The following is a 10,045-nucleotide window of genomic DNA, read 5'->3' on the forward strand; positions in this document are numbered from 1 at the left end:
AGCACATTTAATTCTTTGCTTTATCATTTATTGAGGAGAAGGTGGTGGCTTGTGCTTTAAACCCAATAGAATATGAAAAGCCCAAACTATAGCTATGTATACAAGTGTTATGGGGAACTGTCAATTTTTATGACTTTCTAAAAAACTCTTTTGCATGACACTTAGGTGTAAATGTCTCATACAGCTTTATGAAATAATAGCTATGGTAATACTAGGTATTTTTAGTTTGGGATGCATCAATGCATCATAAAAAATAGTCAGCTAAATCTCAGTGCTGTTGTATCTTACATGTAATCCTCAAACAAAATAGCATGAGAAAGTGCAACGTATTTGCTCCTGGGATGGGTGGTTATACTGTGGTTTTTAGGAAGTCATGCTGCTTAGTTTGGAAGTATTTCTCTAACTTGATGGGCTGTTCCAGGGAAAATGTTAGGATTCTAGTTATCTGCTTATTTTTCTTTGATTATATTATAGAATGATGCATATTTTGATTGTGACAGATTATTGAATATGCTTTGCAGAATATTCAGTCTACGAACTGGCAGACAATGAGGTTTAAGCCACCTCCTCCAAATTCAGATATTGGATGGAGAGTAGAATTCAGACCTATGGAGGTAAGGAAAGTGTCAGTATGCACAAAAGCACATTTCCTTTTAAGTGGAAAAGTACCAGGCTTTCTGCCATCCAGTATCAAACCCTTATTACTTATGCTGTGTTTTCTCCTCTCTGAGTTGCTAGATGCAAGTGAAGTGGACAGCAGTGTTTAATCAGACATGGACTGTGGGAATGTAACTGACAGGAGAATCCACTGCAGAGCACAGCAAAGCATGCTAATGGATTTGGGGTGATGGGGAAAGGAATTAGGCTTGTATTAAAGCAACAGTAAACAAAGCCCCTTTAGCTCCTAGGGACTGTATTTCTCCAGTACTTTTCCTGGTACTAAAGAATTACACTGTCATTGTTTGGGTTTTCATAAGTGTTTTTATTTTATAACTGCCTATTTTTGAGCTCTCTGAATTTAATCCCTTTAAAGTGGAAATTTGAAAGCTGTTATACATTTGTGATTACACAGAGTGCCTGAAGATGCAGGTTATTAGATACTCTTTTGAAATGAAAGTGTGTTTTGGCATTGGATTAAAGGGTTCAGCCTGAGGTGTGTGTGCAGGCATTGTGCATTTGAACTCACTGCTGATGATTCCAGCTCGTGCCTCACCATCTCTGCTGGTAGACTGTGTGTGAATACAAGTACCAACACGAATGTTCGATTAAAGCTGTTTTAAACTCTCCCAGATACTTCTCTACTTCTAGTAGTGTTCCCGCTGAAGTAATTTATTCTCTGATCCTTTCATATCTAGGTCCAGTTAACAGACTTTGAAAACTCTGCATATGTTGTGTTCGTGGTATTGCTAACCAGAGTGATTCTGTCATATAAACTGGATTTTCTCATTCCTTTGTCCAAGGTAGGCGTGAAAGATCAGGTCCGTTAGAGCTAAATGCAACGTATTTGCATCAAGTCTGATTTTTACCCTCTGCAAGTTAGGAACTAGTGTTTGTGCATTTACAGAACAGTCATTTTTATCTTTCAGTCAGTTTTCATCTGTACCAGTACTTTGAATCAATTTGAACTCCTGCCACATTAAAGAAATATTTTACTGCTGTCTCATGGAATTAAGCTTATAGATAAATACTAGGGAAACTTCTGTGGTGCCTGACAGCATCTGACTACTGCGGAAATGTTGAGAAATACCTTTGTCACAAGACTGTTTTGAGACTGCGAATGTTTTTGAGACTAAACATGTTTCCACCATTTTACATATGGGGAAAATAACCTGTGGAGATCAAAATAAAAACTTTAGATATTTATTATAACATGGCTGGTGCCTATGTCTCATGTTCTTATTCTCTATTTTGTTTGTAGCTGGTGGAGAGGGAAAGGAGGAGTTCAGCATGCGTAGTGTTACACAGTATCTGGGTGAAAACAGATACTGCTGATTTTGGTCACAACTGTGACTTGTATTTAGACAGACCAGCCATGCAAAATGTGCTTTTTTCCTTAATCTTGTTCTCACAGCTGTTGAACTGTTTAGGTGAAACTGTCCTTGCACAACTTCTTTCTGAGGCACCTGACCAGAAAATGTCTTTTTAAGTTGATAGTCTTGCAAAGTTACAGATAAAATTTAAAAAAGGTCTTGTAGTGCAGAAGGCTTTTGACAGACTGTATACTGCCAGTGCTGGCTATAGCATAGCAGTAGTATCCTGCAGTTTTTCTTAGTGGTTTTAATTAAAATGGAGAAAAATACTGAAGTTGTAAATTAACAGTAATCATACCATACAGTTGGTATGTTTTCTAAAAGGGGAAATTATCTTCTTGATGTTAGAGAGTTCAGACTTCATAATTAACACAGCAGTTTAGCTCTTACAATGCATAATTACATTGTTACTTGTAATGTCTCCAAAGCACAAATTTTTAACCAATGAATACCAGTTAAGACTGAGGAAGGGATCAGGTGCTGAAAGAGCCTGAACAGAGTTGGGGGGCTGGAGGGACATAAAATCATTTGCGTTTGCCAAGCAATTTGGCAAGTAATGCAACGCAGAATTACACAACCATTGGTAAGCCTGCCTCTTTCAAGTAAAATAATACGGGTTAATGGGGCTAATCTCACACTAATCTTTGCTGTCTGATTGAGTGTGGTTATACTCCTGTCAGCTACGACTGGAGTTCTTTCAAAAAAGGCTGTTGTGTAAATAGGTTTCATAATATAAAATTAACAAAAACAGACTTTTGAAAACAGAGCTTTGAAAGGTAAGAAGTGAGTTGAAGATTTTGTATTGCCCTTAATTAAAGGTCAAACGAGGAATTCCGTAAATCATATCCCTTCTTCTGAAGACAATTCAGTACAGCTTGTCTGAAAACTGTGATGTTAATTCCCTGAGAACATACCAACCAAAGAACTTGGACAAAATTTGCTATCTAGAAAGACACAACAATGCTTTTGTCATTTGCAGAGTGCATGAGCAGTGCTTTGTAGGCTTTTTGAGAAACCTGCAGTTTAGAACTTATGTATTAGCAGTCTAAGTTCATCTAACTACCTAACAGATGTTTGGGTATGGATTAAATATGATTCCCATACACAGGTTTAATACAGTGATAACTATTCTGAAGACTTCAGTGATTTTGTTAATAAAAGCAGCAAACTATGGCTAGGGAAATGGCAATTTTCTTCTTCTGTGCTAATTTAAATTGCATCTAAATGTGCAGATAAGTCTGACAGATGGGATACAACCTGTTAATAACAGCTGTTCTTGTGTTTTCATCCAAACTTAAGATTAGTGTAGCATATTCTAACATAATACCGTTACCTTTTCTGCTGGAGACCTGATTTCATAGAATGTCACCTCTGTGGTTTTGCCCAGGACCCCTGAAGAATGAAATAAAACTTATCTCTACAGTTTGACCATGTGTGATGAAATAATAGGAAACGTAGTAGATGTTTCAACTAATATGGGACCAAAATGGTCATATGGGTGTTTGGGAAAAAGCTAATTTTCTAAAATGTCACAGATCTCTGAAATACTTTTTTTGCCAGGTGGATGAAAACATGAAGGTGGCCCAGAAAAGAGATGCTGTCCGGCAGGGAATGTTTTACTTCAGAAAAGATATTTGCAAAGGTAGCACAACAAGCAATCTGATTAACACATTTGTGGATGTTCAGTGCATTTCTTGCCTTCTAACAGTTTCTTGCTTTCCCTTTGTCACCCATGAAGGTGGAAACAGTGTTGTGGATGGATGTGGCTCTGCACAGAATGGGACGGGCACCGACACAGAAGAGTACAGCTTAATGAGCATTGACACAATTATCAATGGGAAGGTCATAGCCTTTTCTACCTGGAACACACAACCTTCCCCTGCATTCCACCCTCCCAGAAATCAGATCAAGTGTGTTTTATGCTGACTCTGTTCTCTTACACAGGAAGGAGTCTTTCCTGGTTTGATCCCAATTTTGAATTCCTATCTTGAAAACATGGAAGTGGATGTAGACACAAGGTGCACCATCCTAAACTACTTGAAGCTAATAAAAAAGAGAGCATCTGGTATGTTTGATACTTTTGGACATAGATTTTTCCTGGCGTTTTTCTACTTAGTAATTGGGCTATCCTCTAGTTTTCAGTTGGGTAAAACTGGTGGCAGCTGTGACTGGCTGGTTAAGTGTTGAATCATAGGAGCAAAGGACTAGAGTGTGTTCTCTGGCTTAAATCTGGTCCTATCTAATTCTGATTATAAAATGGATCACAAAACATTTACAACTTAATTTAGAAGTAATTGATACACTACCCTCTAAGCTGTAACTGTATCTCCAGTCCTAAGATTTCTTTTCAGCACCACTTACTGCTAATTTTGCCGGTGTGTTGTCCACTTTGTAGTAGTTTACACATATACTAATCCCCTTTGATTGTCACTTAAGTGTTGTAAGAGTATGTGAGGTCTGATGGTCTGGTATTATTGATGACTCCAAACTGTGCTGCTCCAAAGCATTCGTTAAGTCTGAATTCTGGCCTGCTAGAGCATGGGACCTAGTCTTTAGCTCCATGATAAGGAAGCCCTTCTGTAAGTAGCAAAACTCCTTCAAGGCAGAGCAAACCAGGCTCTTCCTGTCTTCCCTGTGTTGCAGTGTTTTTGAAGACAAGTGGTATAGTGACTCTTCGTGTTCCTTTTTTAAAATGCAGCAATATCATGAGTAAAGAATGCAGGCTAAACTTTAATTTAGAACTTGGGCACATTTGCAGCAGCTTTATACCTTTATATGTGCAAGTCCTGCCATGCTGTAAATTTAACTAGACAGTTAATTTCAGTCTCATAAGTCAAGACATCTCCTTGCCCACCCACCCCCCCCCCCCCCAAATGACATATTAATTGGTTTTAAAGTGTTACATTCTTTTTCAATTCTTCAAAATTGCTGTAGAAGCTTCTAGGTAAAGACCTTTTTAAAGCTGAGCTGGAAATCAGGACTTTCTCTCACCTGGTAATTCAGTACTTTAGCAGTACTTCAGAATGGTAACAAGTTTTAATTAATTACAACTTTTGCTGTATATGTTCTTTCCTGAGGCTGCTTGTTTGTAGGAGGCTTCTGACCCTCAGGTAATAGATGGGGATTTGATGCTTGGCTTAACTGAGGGAGAGAAGAGAACCTGGCAGGAAGAAAACCTCTGAGGCACATCAGCCCTCAAAATAGCAATGCTTTCAAAATATCCCATTGTCTGTTGTTGGCTTTTCCCTTCAGAAAAACGCTGTCTTAATGCATAAGTCTTACAGAGGCTTTTTCCCAAGAGCTAATGACCCCATGTGCTAGGTGTTCCCCTTCCAAAGAACAATTTTGCTACGTGGTGTGAAGTCCCAGGCATTGCAAAACCCAGCTCATTTATTTACACGGACATAAGAGGTGTGAGCGAGGTAGATAGTCTAGGGTTTATATCTTAACTCTGAACTGAAATTAATTTTTAAATTATGCTTCATAAGAACCAGAATTCTCAGAATGAAAAGCATGAGGCATTGTGTTACTGTGCCATGATGTTTCTCAATTGTGACCTTTCTCAGTCTTAAATCAAATGTTCCTAAACTGCAGCCTGTCTGGCATGAGACATGTCCACAAAGGGTGGCCATTTTTCAGATTTTTTCCCTCAAATGGTGAACACAGAGCACTCAGAATTAACCACTGGCACCTTATCTGCTGTGGCTTTAACCTTGCCCTGACATAGTTCAGTTGCATCTTGCAGCACAGCTAGGTATTGCTCTCAGTGGTCTCTGTTTAGTTGGTCTATGACTGCCTCCACTCCATAAGACTACAGATTTACTAGGCAGGCTGCAGCTGCTGGCCACCACCAGATATTAATGACAGCAGCACCAAGTGATCCTTGTCCTGACGTGTTCTCCTGGTTTCTGGCTGGCTGCTGTGTAGGCCTTTTCTCAGCCAAAGGTGGTGCAGTAGTCATGGTGCTCGATGACTGTTCACAAACAGGATTTCCATGATCCTTGCCTTACCTTTCTTGAAGCAGTTACACTTTTGGTCCCCATAAAGTCATACAATAAGAAATGCTACAGTTTTATTACATACTCTTTGAAAAATGTAATTTCTGAAGTTTTGCATGTTTAAATGCTCTTCCCAGTCATTCCATGCTATGCCTTCTAGTTCCTACATTGTAGGATAATGTTTCTCTACTCACTTCTTATCAACCTGATTTTGCAAACATCTCAAGTATGTTGCTGCTTCTGAACTTGCAATTCCCTTTTTCTTCTGTCCCATCACTTGGAAGTTGTCTCGCACCTTTTGCCAGTCTGTGGCGCCTTTTCCTGATACTCGTGTGCTCGGAGAGCTGTGTGCTACGTTCATGATGAAGGTTCTGCAGATTTATGCCAGTGCAGAGGATGGCGAGTGACCGGGCTGCCTGACCACAGGGTGCCTGTGTTGGTGTGAGCTGGGCTGCTCTCCCCCCTCCTCCCACACTGATGGCCTGCAGCAGCTCTTAGTCCAAAAATGTGTGTGTGCTTATGCTCCGCTCATCTCCTGGCCCAACTGATTTTCTTGCAGGCCTCCTGCTTCTCCTTGCTTTGAGAAAGCTTTTGTGTGAGGGTTTAGTGCCTTCAACAAATAATGCTTCTTGGGTATTTTTTTTTCTGCCCTATTTTTATATAGAAGTGTAAACTCTGGCCTCATTTCTTTAAAACATTACTTCTGGTTTTTTGAAGGATGTTTTTATTCCTAATAACCTTTTTTTATTCTGCTTTTCTTTCCTGTACTTTTTGCAATTTTTCTGATTTGTGTTGATGTACCTCTGTTCAAAACCACTGACAGACTATCTTTAAACAGTCTTGGATGCTTTTTACTCTTATTTGTTTGTTCCTCCTTGCTTTCACTAACTTGATTCCTCTTGCTTTTTATAATACTCTTAAACCAAAGATTTCTATAGTGGAAGCCCTTGGCTCTTAGTTTTCTTACAAGGAAGCTGAGGTTCTAGTAGCAATTAAAGTTTTGCTATGCTCTGAGGGTCCTGTCAGCCTACTTTAATTACTATCAGTTAACTTAAACTTGTGCTGGTTGAGGTTTGCCTGCATATGCTGCATTCAGGAACCAGATTCAATAGCCTAAACACTGGTGTCCAGCTGGCCTCCAGCTGCTACTTGACAGAGATGCAGATCTCCTGCAATTGGTGGGTGTCATTTGATGACCCAAATAGAAGTGTCGGGGACCTTAAGCACCTGCTGACTGCCCCATGCTCAGCTGGACCCTGCGTAGTGAGGCAGAGGCAGTGTGTAAAGCCAGGACGGGGTATAATCAGGAACCTGCCTGCTTTTTGCTAGAGGAGCTGCCAGAGGGAGGAGGAACATTACATCAAGGTAGACAGAGCAAAGATAGCAGTTGAGTTGGATAGATCAACTACAGAATTATTTGATTTCTGTAGAGGTGTCTGTTGGTTTGTCTCAGCCAGATTCTCTGCTAAATGGCATGTTTAGGACCTCTTGCTACACAGTCTGGTAATACCTCTTCCAGTAGCTGCTACTCTCTGTGCTGTCTCATTTAAACATCTGAAAGTTTGAAGATCGCACCAGGCAAGTGGATTTTAGGCTGTCAGCATTATGTCAGCTAATTATGCCTGCAGCTTAGCCATATTTTAAAAGAATATATATACTTAGAAGAATGTCTTTCTCATGAAAGCATGGAGTATTTGTTAATTGTGTATATAATGCATAGAACTTTAGGTGTTGTAGTGCTAAATCAGCTGTATAAACTGTGAAATTTTACTTCCCCTTGCCCACAGGAGAATTAATGACAGTTGCTCGATGGATGAGGGAATTTATCGCACAGCATCCAGACTACAAGCAAGATAGCGTGATAACTGATGAAATTAATTATAGCCTTATTTGGAGATGCAACCAAATTGCACAAGGCCAGGCAGAGTGTCCTGAACTGTTGGGGGTAGGATTTAATAAGAAACAAAGTGGAAACAAAACTGGTTCACTGTAATGAATGAATGTTTCTTAAATAATAGAAAGTTTAAGCCTTTTAGCAAAGCACTAGCAATGATACTGTGAATCTGGTACAGTTTCATAGTGTGAAGACCAAAACAGGGATACTGCACTATAAAATGGGCCAATGTGCCTAAATATTCATTTAAGGCATCCTAAAATGGGCATATTCTTATTGTTAAGGTTTATACAATGTACATGTAAATAGTAAAATATTTTTATGATTAACATCAATGTATTTTAATAACATTGTATCTAAAGTTATTGTGAATTAGCTTGTAACTTTTTTATGCTTATTCTAGGAAGAAAAATTGTCCCGAACAGCTTTGTAAATGTAATGGTACTTGTATATTATTTACATTCCGGTTACTGAATGTTTACTGTGATTTTTTTTAACCTGGAATGTGCTAAGTAACCTACCTTATTATGTAAGAAAAAAAAAAATCTGCTGGACCTACCTGAATCACATACACTTACTGCTTCCATTTGGGTTTTGAAAGTATGTAAGGACAGATAAATGCATGTGCATCCTGTTTTTTAATCTTTAAAGCAGTTTCTCAGTTACCATAAGACCTGCATCCACTATAAAACTCAGAGGAAGAGATATGTCTTTTTTCAGGTAACGTAAGTCTGCCTCACTGCACATGCATCACTTTTTTTTTTTTTTTTCCCCTATGAAGTAAATTTGTATACTATCACAGTTCAGAAATTTGCCCAATGATTTAACAAAAACAGCAGTAACAAGAGAGATGTGGTGAAAGAGAGGAGGAAATAACAGCTGAACATAAAGTTCTTTTTACAAGGGAACCAGAATCCCCACTCTGGACTTCAGCACTCCTTAACTGCTCTTTCTCCCACATTCCTGCTGTTCCTGCAGGTGACAATGACAGCAGCACAAAACACACACCTGTCCATTCTTCCTAAAGGTTGAGTTTCTCATTTGTCATTCATTATTATAAATATTTTTGTCAGCATGGTTGTTTCCTATGAGGTACTTTGTGTAGATAGCTGAGACACCTACATAGCTGTAGGTATGGACAACTTAATCCCCTCTAGAAAATAGTTATAAAGAAATCATGGAATGCACTAATCCTTTGAATTGGGAGCCAGTGCTGGGAGTGACTGTAAAGTATTTAAAATTTAGCCATTGCAAGTGTAAATAAAGCAAACTTAAGGGGCCTTTTTGATTTAGCTTCTTAACTGACTTCTAGAAGTGAATTGTGTTATGGGTAGATTATGCAAAGCTTAATGCAAACATATAAATACCTAAGGTGTAATGATTTTTTTTAAAAAGAACTAATGGAGAAACTGCAATGAAGAGGTGCACTAAGATGATGCTTTAATGTACTGACAGACTTTGTTTTGTGTTCACAGGTGTGCTTTAGAGAATAAAAAGAATGCTTTTTTTTCTGCGGTGGTGAATTTGTTTTAATCAAGATGTAGGCATATGCTAATTTAGTTTCTGTAATAAGGAAATAAAAATAAAATTTGCAGTACATGTTGGTCACTTGCATGACTTGAACCCATATTTTCAGATTCAAAAAAGGAGTTGCATACCTAGCACGTACAGCTCACCGTATCCAGACTCCCTTTGTTCACGGTGAAACTTCTCGGGCCTAAGGGCAAATGGTCTGCCACCCCTGCAGCAGCGAGGGCCTTGCCGTTGTCATGGTAACATCTCTGCACAGCATCCGGTGCTATGTTTTAAAGAGCCCTACAAAAAGTTAGAATGCCTTCTTGCTGGTACAACACACGTGGCAACACATGCTCTTTTTCCATTTTGACTGATATTAAATCACCCTTCTGGCCTAGTAGGTGGCTACTGTCCTGTACCTGAGAGCAAATTTTGTCATGACGCCTAGAAGCTGTGGCTGGAAGTTTCCCTCCTGCATTGTGTGTGTTTTCAGAAAGGATGAGAATGATCAAACAAAGCTGCTGCTTGTTTGTTGAGGTATTTAAGCAGCTGACCTTCCCTAGATGAAGAGTTCAGGTGTGTGCTCCAGTCTCTTCTCCATGGTGTGG

The 10,045-nt window shown here is 39.1% G+C and overlaps 1 protein-coding gene across 1 annotated transcript in view; it reads left to right on the forward strand.

Annotated features, from left to right (window-relative positions):
* The window catches only part of GCLC (glutamate-cysteine ligase catalytic subunit), a 34,000-nt gene extending 24,564 nt beyond the window's left edge, over positions 1–9,436 (forward strand). The window contains exons 11-16 of the mRNA XM_042803149.1: positions 522–614; positions 1,356–1,460; positions 3,591–3,672; positions 3,769–3,872; positions 3,975–4,095; positions 7,816–9,436. Coding sequence (XP_042659083.1) covers positions 522–614; positions 1,356–1,460; positions 3,591–3,672; positions 3,769–3,872; positions 3,975–4,095; positions 7,816–8,021 — 711 coding nt within the window. The 3' untranslated portion in view covers positions 8,022–9,436. The remainder of the gene's footprint in view (positions 1–521; positions 615–1,355; positions 1,461–3,590; positions 3,673–3,768; positions 3,873–3,974; positions 4,096–7,815) is intronic.
* The last annotated feature ends 609 nt before the right edge of the window (positions 9,437–10,045 follow it).

The sequence above is a fragment of the Tyto alba genome, unplaced genomic scaffold (assembly GCF_018691265.1).
Source record: "Tyto alba isolate M040663 unplaced genomic scaffold, T.alba_DEE_v4.0 Super-Scaffold_40, whole genome shotgun sequence".
Lineage (NCBI taxonomy): Eukaryota > Metazoa > Chordata > Aves > Strigiformes > Tytonidae > Tyto > Tyto alba.